Consider the following 12,237-nt stretch of genomic DNA (forward strand, 5'->3'; position numbering starts at 1 on the left):
TGCTGACTGCACAGTTTGCAGGAGCAGAGGCACCTGCTTGGTGCAAGCTTTTCTGGCCCTTCGTAAATCTGAAGGGTCTTCAAGAACTGTTTTGGCTCAACGAAAATGGTATACTCAGAAATTTCATTTTGCTCAAAACAGTGCAACTCTCATGGAAAAAAAAAAGTTAAATAAGGACAGTTACAGAAGACGGTTTTATTACTGAAATATGTTATTCTAATTATTTGTTAAATGGAGCAGGGTCTTAGCTATAACACTCCTCATAACATCGTTTTAATGGGATTTAAAGCTATATTCCACGTAGGTTTAATTGAGCATCGAAACACTTAGCACTGAGCATGGGAAAACAACGTTTGTCAACAGCAACTCAGAACAGAAGATGGGCAGAACAGAGCTCTGAAACACAGAACTTTTGCTGTGCCAATACCAATCAGCAGGAGAAAGAGCTTGCTAAGAGCATCAGTGTGATCTGCGCAGCAACTGTTGGTAATACCAAACATGGAGCAAGGGCTTATTTTGCTGTTATATCAGTAGCTTATAAAATGCAGTGCGCTTTTGCCTCGATGTCAAATACAGCAGCGTTCTTGAAGAAGTTTTAAAATGACACTTTACCTGCAAGGCACACCATGAACGATTGCAGCACGAGCAGCTCCCATAGCAACCTCATCTTTAGCTTCCCAGGTCAGAGGAGACGAATTCAGGAACTGTAGGAGAGAATGGGGCCTCCTTAGAAATTTTAGGCAACCTTTATTCTGTAAAAGAGAAAAAAGAGATTACAAGGAGATTTAGGATTGCTGCTCCTTCCATTTGTTGAAGGCTTGCTTTTTTTTTTTTTTTTTTTTCCTCCAGAGAAATCTCATCTTAAGACCAAAAGAAAGTTTTTAAAACATTAAATTTAAATAATTCTGAGAAGTAGTAAGACTAGAGACTACACTGATCTCAAGAAGAGGAGATGATTGTCAGGAGAGATGCACAGAACTTACAGACGAAAAAAAAATCTGCAAAAGCAAGGCTCTAGGTACACTGGGCACCAGCTCAGGATGATGATGTAGCCCCAGATCTGTATCTTCCACCAGGCTGTGGTGAAATTTCTGCAGTTTCTCCATTTTCTCAACTGCAGACTTGCTCAGTGCCTCTCCAGGGTAATCTTACATGTAATTCATTAACTCTGTAAACTACGGTTAAGAAAAAAGCCATGAAAATTACTCTTGCTTCTCTCAACAAAAGCCCTCTGTGGGTGAAAGATCACCTCTGCAAGGCAGTGCTCGCTAGGAAGAGTTCTCACCCTGTTCAGGAGAGGGGGATGTGTTTCCCTTCTCCCTCCCATTCTCATTGACCTGAAAATCTTAATTAAGAAATAAATAAATAAATAAAACAACCTTCCAAACATCTCCATGTGAAAAAAAAAATCTTTTGCCTGCAATCTCTATTACAATTTGTACATAGTTAAAATTTCGGAGCGGGCAATCTGAAGACACTCTGCATATCATGGCAGTACCTCCCCCTCACCGCCAGTGAAATCCCAGGTTAAAAAAAATGCCCCGTCATGGAAAAAAACTTTTCCAGCATAGGAATTTAAATATTAAAAAATAAATATATCAAGTCAGACACACATTGTTATAATTTATTCATATCACTGAGGGCTGGAAGTTAAGAGGCCTTCATGCTTATAAGACAAACTGCATGACTAATAGCATGTGAAGGGCCATCATTAGAGGTCTCCGCTTGCTTTTGTGAGGTAAAATTGATAGGATTCTTCTAATAAAGTCAGGTTCGATGCACTGAGAAGACTAAGAATCTATCTTCTGATCTGAAGACGCAATTTTGAAGGGGGTAGAGATTAATTGAATATATTTATCTGTTCTCATGCAGACTGATTAGGCTAGCTGGGGTTAGCAGGAAGGCCTAATCAATGGAAACTAATAACACCTTAAGTGAGTGATTAGAGCATTAATTATTAATTTTTGTAGGAAAATGTCATCATAGACCTTTATATTGATTTACAAAGTTAAACAGTTACTCTGTGTTTGTAGTGATCTTGAGAAACGTATTTGTTTGCACTGCGGAGCCTGCACACATGGACAAGCACTGGCTTTCCTCTCCACACCAAATTCCGTCAGATATAATCGTACCCAGAGATTTCTGCCAAAGACAAGGAGCTCTCACTTTTACACTGGTTTAAGTGAGGCGGGAGATAAATCCTATATTCACCAGCAGCTGCTGAAATTCTTTCATGCTCTTGTTTCCCCACGTATTAGTGCCATCAATAAGCCCATCGTGTCACTTATAAGGCCCCTCTTCATTACACTGCTGTGCAATGCTTTACGGTTTCTCTCCTCACTGCAATAAGCTACGTGGGACTGAAACAGAACAATCACTTACAGCCACTGATACCTAATTAAAAACACAAGAGGTATGGCACTTATCAACTTAACCTACTGCCAGGAACCCAGAGCAAGCGGCCACAGACGTACCCGCGAGCTGCTGGCCTGCAGGAGGGCTGCAGCACCCCCTCCGCCCTGGGGGTTAATAGCAGCAGCACCAAGCTTCCCGCCTGCAAACACTGCCAGTGGGGGGAAAAAAAAAAAAAGGCATCATATCTGCCTGTTGGTTAAAATACTTGCAATACAAAGCCCTGGATCCACCCAAAGTCAAGCAAAGTGCCCCTGTTTATTCCATGGGCTGTAAGGATGGAGATGAGGAACCACTCTTCAGGGAGGCCTGCAGAGATGGCAGTCCTTTTTGCAGTTTCCTAACACTCCCTTCTCACTGGGATAGGGAATAAAATACACAAGCCAACTATTTTTCTGCAGATGCAATAAAATTCTCAGTCTCCAACTCATTTCTCTCCCCTACTGCAACTTCTTTTACCAGAGCTTGCCGTGACCCACCAGCCCTTCGGGAGAAGGCAGGGATATTCTGCTTACAATTTTTCTACTTACAGCTTTTTCATTTTTTCTTCTTCTTCTACTCAGGAAATCATGCTTCTCTAAGCATTTTAAAAACTAATACAAGACATTTCAAATTTATTAATGTAAATTAGTTGTTAGCTTATAAGGGCATTAAAACCAGCAAGCTCTTTCTTTCCTCCCATGATGATTTCACACAGTCATTGGGCCTTCCTTTCAGCCAAAAATAAAAGCTTTGCTAAAAATACACATTTTTAGTACTCAGAAGAGTTAATAAACAAGTCCAATGAAAAACCTGTAAGTCTTCCCTATCACTCAGTTATTCAATACATACTCCACAGAACCAGCAAGTATCAGAGTGTCATGGATGCCCTTTGAAGCAAAAAAAAAAAAAAAAAAAAAAAAATCAGATATCTGAAGGGAAACAAATGCCTCTGATAGTAACAAATTGCCTGTCCACAGCAGCCATTGGCATCTCCATCAGCGTTAATGGCTGTAAGTGCGTGGAGTTTCCAAATTATATAGCCCGTAACAATTAGAATACGTTCCTAGAAGAGGCTCTAGCATATTTAATTTTCTAAATATATGGAATAATACCACATCCTGTGGTCATTCCCAGGACTGCTACTACTGGATTACTGAGGCTGCAGGAGCACCAGTTCCCCAGAGCTAGGAGCAGCCTGCCAAGAGCAGCACTGGAAACCAGCATGGAGCCCTGCCTCTGCCCAGCATCCCCCAGCAAGAGCCCTGGCTTTTACCCATACTTCTTATAACACACACATGTAGCACGCCATGGAAAGTTTCCTGAAGAGAAACGATGCCTGTCCTATCATAAAAAATAGTGAAAAGGAAATTAGATGATTACCATTACAAATATTTTCCTAGGGTTAAAACATGGTGGTATTCAAGATGCTGTTGCATTTTCGTCTCCCATGATAGTTCCTTATTTCACATGTGAATGACTCCAATCTCAAAAATGTTTTCCTGTAAACATAGCTGCTATTCATATCAGTAGGTCCATTGTTCAGAGCTGTGTAAAAATTGTTGAAACACGTTGATTTTTTTTTTTTTTTATGGCAACGACTTCAGGAAAGGCAACATTTGTGCATGAGCAAAAGATATATAATTGAACAGATCCTTCCCATTTCTAAATGTTTTCTGACTATAAAATCTCAGGGGGCTTTGCTCTGCTTCTAAAGTGCCTGGAATGGGTCTGAAAACTAGCAAAGTTTAATATTTCATTTCCAGAAGAGAGTGTGCATAGTTTCAGCCCCATTCAAGTTATTTTTTAAAAAGATGAAAATGAGATAGCAGTGCTGCAGTTTGGAAGTGCATCCCATTAGAAAATGTAACGCCAATGCACACATGCAGACGTTTTTTTAACTTTACTTTTGACAATGCATCCACTGCAAGTTCTTTTGAAAGGCATCTTTGTTTGTAATTGGATTTTGACAAAGAAAGTTGACTCTAAGGGCTCTGAGTGTAACTGGGAGAGGAAAAACAGATGTGCACAGTGGGAATATTTGTTGTTAACTTCTCTGAGTGGATTTGGATTCTTAATGATTAGCACTTTTGAAAAAAATAAAATAGGAAAAAAAAAGGCTAAGGTATACTGATGCATTCAACATGTGAAAAATGCCCTTTTGGCTGGAACTCCCTTTTCTCACTCTTTTGTAGCCTTTAGTAGGAGCATAAGAGCCCAGTTTGGACCAAACGAACTCCCAGAATGATCCGAAGGAAAATTTTCAAAACATCTCAGTCCCCTAAGCATTGCAGCAGCAGCAAGTCTTAGCAATCATCTCACGTTTTCCTTCTGCACACCGGTGTGCTACACAGTGCCAATCCTGCTAAACTCCAAAATAAATCACTGTTAATGAAGCATGCTGCACATACAGACAGCAACAGGCATCTTTTAATCACCTAAACAAAGAAGAGCTAGAGGTAAGCACAAACCACTCCAAGCACAAGCGCAGGAGCTGTCAGGAGGTACAGCAGTGCCTGCCCCACGAGTCAGGGTGCAGAAACTTCCAAAGGATTACTTTTTATTTTTATTTTTTAACTGAAGCATAGCATTGTAAAAATAACCTTGAGACTTGGGTGCAAAAGAGAGAGCAGAGCTATGGGTTGCCCTGATGGCTGTGGTGACAGACACAGCCTGGGGCCATGCAGCTTCCCGGCAGCACCAAGTGTTGGAGTGCCCAAGCAGATGGGCACACGTCAGATGTGTGCAAGAGTGCCCACACTGAATGCATATTGCTGGTCAAGCCTAGAGGGACTAGTCTCAGCAAGACCCAAGTACAAAGGCTGAACATAAAATCAAATTTATCTTGTCTACACCAAAAAAGCAAGCAAGCAAACAAACAAAAAAACAAAGTAGAAAATAAGTCCTAGAAAGCTGAGATTGAAATAAATAAAAACCTCACCAACCAACCCTTCCCACTAAGATAAAAGTGCCTTCTTCTAATAAAAACATACAATACCTCTGTCTGCTAAAGATGTGTGTGTTTGGTGCTTTCCATGGCATATGAACAGATCTAAAATTGATTGGTGAACCTACACCAAAATGCTCTTTTCTATTTCCTTCTCTCCAAACCCACTTTCCAAAAGTTTATTGACTTCACAGACCCAGTAGTGCAGGAGAATAAGGCTTTTTTTTTGACAATTCTTCATTTAAGCAGACAGAATTATCTGCTTATTTTTAAAAGCAGACACGTACACGGACCCCCGGCATGCAAGTCCACGTGTGCTTTGAGCTCATCCTCACAGTCCTATTTTCAGCACAGGTGTTTCATCTATTTAATCACCAGAAATTTTGAGTTTAGAGTTCACTGGAGTTACTGAAGGGCACGTATAACTGAGAAGTCATAGCTGGAGGGTAATTACTGGAAGTTCATTTTCACAGTGTGTCTGTCCTTGGTTTCATGTTTTCCAGCATTTTTGCTAATAGCAAGGATGGAAAATGTGTGCTTATTCGGCCTGCTGGTGCCACGAAGATGAAGCAGATACCTGTGAGGATGTGAGTGCAATTCAGGATCATCTTGACAAATTGGACAAATTGCAGACTGAGACAGAAGGATGAAGTCGGGTAAGAGACAAGTGCTGTGTACTGCAGTGAGCAGGATGCTGCATCAAGTAGCACAACCATGCCGGGGGGTAAGCAGCAAGGTGATGGCTCTGCACAGACCCATCCATGGCTGAATACCTCTGAACGATGCCACGTGGCTGTGAAAGCAGCAGAAACCCTGCCTGGGATGCACAAACCAGGTGTGCAAGTCTTCCTCATGTACAGCTCCCTGCGAGGTAGGAAACCTCCAGCACTGGCAGGTCTCAGAGGCAGAACTGCCCCCGGGTTTGGTGCTGCCTGGCAAGGAAAGTTTGCCCCAAGCAGAAGCATCCAAAGGAGAATGCCACAGAGGCATGAAGGTCTGCAAAACACATCCTGCAAATAGGAAGCAAATGGGGCTGCTTAGCATGAAACATATTGAAGAGAAAAATGCCAATGGTACTAAAATCTGTAGAAGACTGCTGGAAATAGAAGAAAATAATTTGCTCTCGTGCAAGGTGAATGCAAAAAGAATCAATATGCACAAGGGATTAAGGTTTAGATTTTAAGAATTCTGGTAATGTTAAGGCCAGCTCAAGCACAGCAATGGGCTGAGTAGGGTGCAGAATGTCCATTGCTGATGTTCCTTAACGATTTGTAAGATAAATTTATGAACGATGCAGATCTTGAGGACAGACAGAGTATGTATTTTGCCTTCAGGGACACCAGTATCTGGAAGGAGAAGGGGGAGAATTCCTGTCCCCGTGCTGCCGGCTGCATGGTGAGCGAGCTCCACAACCGACAGCAATCGGCAGCAGAGGGGCCCCGAGCCTCTGAGTGCTCCAAGTCACCGTCGGGAGACAGCACAGGCTCGCTTTAACAGATGCAGCCAGTGACCTACAAAATTGAGTGTCCCAAAATAGAAGGCGCCTTAAAGATGTGTCTGCAAAAGTCCAAATCTTCACAGTAAGACTGTGTAAGACTTTTTTTTTTTTTTTTTTTCTTCATGCACACGTCCCTGATTTTTTTCAGCACTCAGGACACCGTCCTTTTCTGCTGTGGGAGCTGTTGTTATGAGTCCTGAGATTAATGTTGGCCTTCCAAAAGCAGGCCTTTTGAATCTACAAAAGAAAAGGGAATTCAAAAGGACGTCTGGGGGAGATGAAGGGTAGCAGGAGCGTGCCAGTGGCATCTCACAGCGAGCTCTCCTCGAGTCACAGCACGTCTGTCAGATCCTGATCCATCTCAAGCTTCTTTGCTGAAATTATCCCTTCTGGAGTTGTGCTTATACACAATTCATATATTATGAAATATATATAGGCGCATTGTGCCTGGTAAAACAAATGACACACACACCATGTTTCTGAGACGTGCTTATGATGAATGGGAATGCAACGCTTCAAAAAATTAATTATCTAAAAAAAAAAAAGAATGAGAAGAGCAATGTCACTTGTTACATTTTGTTTCTTCCTTTGGGCATTCATTCCCACTCACGCGATAGAGATTTCATTTCACTCTATCACGGAAGCTACAGCACCTCACCAGATGCAAGTTCCCAACTCACTCCTGTCGTTTGTATCTGTCAGGCTCGTCGGGGCACACTGTGCCTGAGCCTTCAGCTCCCAGGTAGGCGCCTGCCAAAGCTCAGCTGTCACCTGGGGAGGGTGACAAGACGCAGGGAAGCGGTACAGTTACACAAACACCTGCCAGACCTAGCCAGGCCACTCATAGCTGCTCGTACACGGCAATTGGATTACATCAACCGGACTTGGACAGTAAACGTAGTGCTAACCACGTTAGCAAAGATCGCTGAAGAAATAACTCAGTAATCGGTCACTGAAGCAAAGCGTGACCTCTAGTATTTAAATACAGCTTCTGCTGCCTTGGCAGGGCATCAGTGCTCCTCAGCTCCTGCTGATGCTGTATCCTCACGGAGCTGGCTGGCAGGCAGCTCTGCCAGGCGTGGGGCAGGGGGAAGCCCTCCCTGCTCACACAGCAGAAGGTGCAGAGAGACACCCATCACTGCCACCACCCCTTTCCCACCAGCTACCTTACAAACTCTTAGAAGCTATATGCCTCCTTCCATCCTTATGTAGAGGTGCATACGCAGCTTGTATATTATTTAGGAACTCGGAATTATACTAAAACAGACAAAAATTCAGACACTCTCAACATTTTACTGTGTTGCAGCATTCCTGTACACCCCTAGCACCAGCAACGTTACAGACGCAATGATCCATGCCCAACGCTGATGTTCCCAGCTGCACAGCACCTCTGTCCCCTGCTGCTCCAGCCAACCAGAGTGCAAATCACCACTGAAGGAAAAATGACAGTAATTAAAGCCTTTTAATTACTACCTACTAACTACCACACATGATGCTCTTAGAGCCCTTGCTATTTGTCCCTTGCTCCCACACATTGCCCTGTAAAACCTGAATCATTTGTAAGCACAAATCACTTCAAGCTAAGGAGATCTGGGTGACTAAAGGCAAGCCTAAATTAAAGCTATCAGTGTTAATTAGGGGTCACTTTGCATTGTTCTGCCTTTTCTGTGGAAGGGATATACCAAAACCACCCACCAGGTGAGTGAACAAGCAGTACTGTTCCTGGACAGTGCCTCACATGGTGAACTTACAGCTCACTGACCCAAAAAACACTCCTGACCTCATGCAGGGTAAGATTTTCAATGCAGGATTTGGGAAGTCCAAAAGGAACAGCTATCTTCTGCACCCAAGGAATAAATGATCAGCTCTGCATAGAATGCCAGCTTTAGGGATAGAAACACTTTGGTTTTATACCTCAAAGAGCAGAAGAAATTTGGCTTTGTATTCAGCAAGTCCAGCCCGTCTCTCCTGGCCACATCAGTAGAAGTGGTACAAATCCCATGACACATTCAGCTTTTGTTGCTGATAGCAGAAGACTGCGGGTGAGAGACCTGAGCCCCACACAGCCCCCTCCAAGGCCCCCACCTGGTCTTTCCGCAGCTTCCAGCAGAGAACAGGGATGCACTGCCCAGCTCCGGGATGTAGCATCACAAAGATACACTGCTAGGCCAAGTGAGGTGTTCACCTCCATCTAACTTTTTATCATAAATTTCCCAAGAGAACAAGGGTTAATTTATTACTACCTCAGCTAGACAGAACATTGCCCCGAAGAAACAGGGCTCAGGGGACTCCGCCTGACAATGAAAAGCTTTTTATCCCTAGGTGACTGCGCCACGGTAATGAATCAAGGCAGTTCACTCTCTGAACAAAGACAGACAAGTAACATTCAAAGTTAAATCCAAGCACATCATTCACTTTTGAATGAGTCCACTTCAAAATAGACTTCATAAGAGAGCATAATCTGGTGTAGAACATAAAAAACAATGTAAAAATATTAAAGATCTTTCTACAATGTTTCTAAAATCAGCATCTCGATGACATCTTATTTTTGACTTCTGAAGCTTGTAGAATAATCTACTTGATTTTAAAAACTAAAAAACCCTATGTCTGTAGGACTTCCCTGAGGGGAATCAAGTGCACTGGACACAAACACGATGAGGCGTGTTTTGCCTGGCGTGCTGCCCACCTGATTGCCTGGGGTGCTTTTTACAATATCAAATCCCAGTGATTTTATTTCCATGTTTCCAAACGCAGCGCTAGTGCCCCTGCCCTGTGTGTCTGGGCTACTCTCAGCAGTTCCCATCAGCACGTGGCTGCAGCCTATTTTCAGTGCTCAATTTCTCACCATGGTTGCATAAGAAGGCGCAGTTCATGGTGCAAAGCCAAATGCTTGGCTGTTTCTATGAAATTAAGGAACTCATGCAAGGAGGTAATAGAGCAAAATATGGGTAGAGTTCCAACCAGCTGGTACCAGTGCAGTATCCCAGCAGTGAGGCCAGGACCACATGCAGGATGTTCAGGAAAGGCACAGCATCCCTGTTGCATGCCCTGTAGGGCTTTTCTTACTGCAGAAATAAATGGTGGTGTCACCATTTCCTTTGGAAATCTGAAGAGGCTTCTGAGTCAAAACCTTATCTGTGATATTGTGCTATCAAAGTCTGCTTTTACACCTAAATATGTTTGAAAATAAAATAACAGCGAATCCCCCAAACCAACCAATGAAACATCCAAGAGAAGATAACCGAAGGCTGGAAGGAGCCATTCGCCACAGTGGCACCAGTAGCTGGGAGCAGCTCGAGACGCAGAGATTCAAGAACCATGACTGAGCCCTGGACGACTTGCCATCAGGTAAAGGGAGGGCAGCAGAGCTCAGCCGCTGGGCAAATTGACCCTTCCCAGAGCTGGCCCAGGCGCTGGCAGCCCCAGCCCAGCCAAGCAACACGAGGCGACTCCGACGACACCTCCGTGTAAACGCCACTTTTCATTGGTACACTCCACAACACAATCCTTTTGCTCTGATTTAATTACTAAACATAAAAGGAAATAAACTTCAGAATGAAAACAACAAAATTGCACTGCATGTAATTTATGGGAGCTATTCTTCAGCTGAATGCCATAAAACCCTGCATGTTTATGATACCCTATTAGAGGGCTGAAAACACGCTTGCATTTGCCTATATTGACTATGCAGATTATGTGATATTACTGCCTTTTTCTGCCTCTGCTATTTTTCATAGAAGCAGTATATTTGCTTAAAGACATCCTTGCACTAAGTATTGGCTGCTGCTAGGAAAAAAAAAAAAAAAGACTGGCTGCATGCTCCCTCGTAGCCACAGGCTATCAAGCTGGGAAGCGGCGAGCAGCTGGCGGAGGTACACAGAGGAAGGGGGCATTGCACATGGTTTTGTTCTCAATCTGGAATATCAATTACTGAGGAAGCAACCCCACGGCCAGACAAAACAAGAACCATCTCCGCAGCGGATAAGTATGTCAAATGATCTGAGCTGCGTGGCATTTCAGGAATGGCGGGATGGTAGCATGAGGATTTATTGAGATATCACATTAATCCCTTGGTTTTCTTGTCATAAGAAACAGATGAAAGGAAATAAGGTTTGCAAACTTGACTGGAGCATTGATTTATGTATAACGGCTTCAAAACACATGGACAGAAATGCGTGTTCCTGTTATCCTCAGCTTAGGGCTCTGTGCAGCTTTCACTCTGCAGCAGAAGACCTGGGGATTGTGGCTGCCGGCAGCAGGGCTGGCTCCCAGCTCCTCTCCTGAGGAGCTTTCCCTTTCCCCAGCCACCAAACAGCCCTGGAGGAGCTGACCGCAGCTGTGCTCCTCGCCTGGGGACAGAGCACAGCACCAGGGGGAGGACCCGTGAGAAAAGCAAGGGGCTGGGGGGTGTTGAGGCCAGGTCTCAATGCACCCACAACAGTCCTTGATGCTAAAGACATCTCCAGTGTAGAGATTTTCAAGCTTTTCTCTTTAAGCCATTCCCTGAGCAGCAGATTCTTCCACCTTGCACAGATGGAGTCAGTATGAAAAGCAGGATGAATTCACACCAAATTGAGCCTATTCTCTGAAGAGGTGGCAAGAGTTCATCTCTTGCCAGCTTGCAGATAGTCCCAACTATCTATTGATTTAAATATAAGCCGTATATCCTAGTACTGCAGTCACAACACTCCTTTTTACTGCCTATTAAACCCTCTTTTAATATCTCCTCAAGCACTAATTGTCAACGTTTCAACCTTCATCTATGCCTTATCTTTACGTGCCAACTCTTTTCCAGCCGCAGTCAATATCTTCCGCTTCTTGTTTTGCATAGATGGATCTGTCAACACAGATTTAATACACTCAATATTTGACATAACTTCTTAGGGGTTTCTGGGACAACTTCTCTTAACACATCTTGAATTGAAAATAAATAGTTCAAAAAAAAAAAAAAACACCAAGGAGGAGTATGAAATTAGAAAACTAAGACTGAGAAAGACATGAAAAACATGTCTGAGGAAAAATATCATCTACTTTAGCTTCATAGACTGGAAGTTAGGAATCCATCTTGCTGAAATTGTCATCTTAATCATTTCCCTGAATCACTTCTGAAGGGAGAGACAGATCCCTCAACGCTCAGCCTACTGTTTAAGGCTTTTCCTATTTAACCTTTTCAGAATATTACCATAATGCCAGGACCAAAAGCAGGATAAAAAACAAGGGTAACAGCTCAGGGATGTTCTTTTGGTTTTCCAGCCTTCAACCAAGACTCCTAAGGCATGGCTTCAGTTCTGTCCTTCAGGGTGTCCTGGAGAATGACATCTGGCACTGTGTCATACCCCTTAGCAAGGTGAGCAGGCCCTCGCTGATCTGGGGATGTCAGTGTGGAAGATGAACAGAGCCA

General features: G+C 43.4%; 1 protein-coding gene across 5 annotated transcripts in view; it reads right to left on the reverse strand.

The window, feature by feature from the left end:
* The window catches only part of LOC101793345 (contactin-4), a 295,254-nt gene that overhangs the window by 146,531 nt on the left and 136,486 nt on the right, over positions 1 to 12,237 (reverse strand). For 4 of the 5 annotated variants that reach the window (XM_038185894.2, XM_072044289.1, XM_072044290.1 and 1 more), the window contains one exon: positions 613 to 752. In XM_038185894.2, the coding sequence (XP_038041822.1) occupies positions 613 to 667 (55 nt within the window). In that variant the 5' untranslated portion in view covers positions 668 to 752. Of the gene's footprint in view, positions 1 to 612; positions 753 to 983; positions 1,087 to 12,237 lie in introns of those variants that run through there. The other variant, XM_072044292.1, reaches the window with a different exon arrangement.

This window comes from Anas platyrhynchos, chromosome 13, assembly GCF_047663525.1.
Source record: "Anas platyrhynchos isolate ZD024472 breed Pekin duck chromosome 13, IASCAAS_PekinDuck_T2T, whole genome shotgun sequence".
NCBI lineage: Eukaryota > Metazoa > Chordata > Aves > Anseriformes > Anatidae > Anas > Anas platyrhynchos.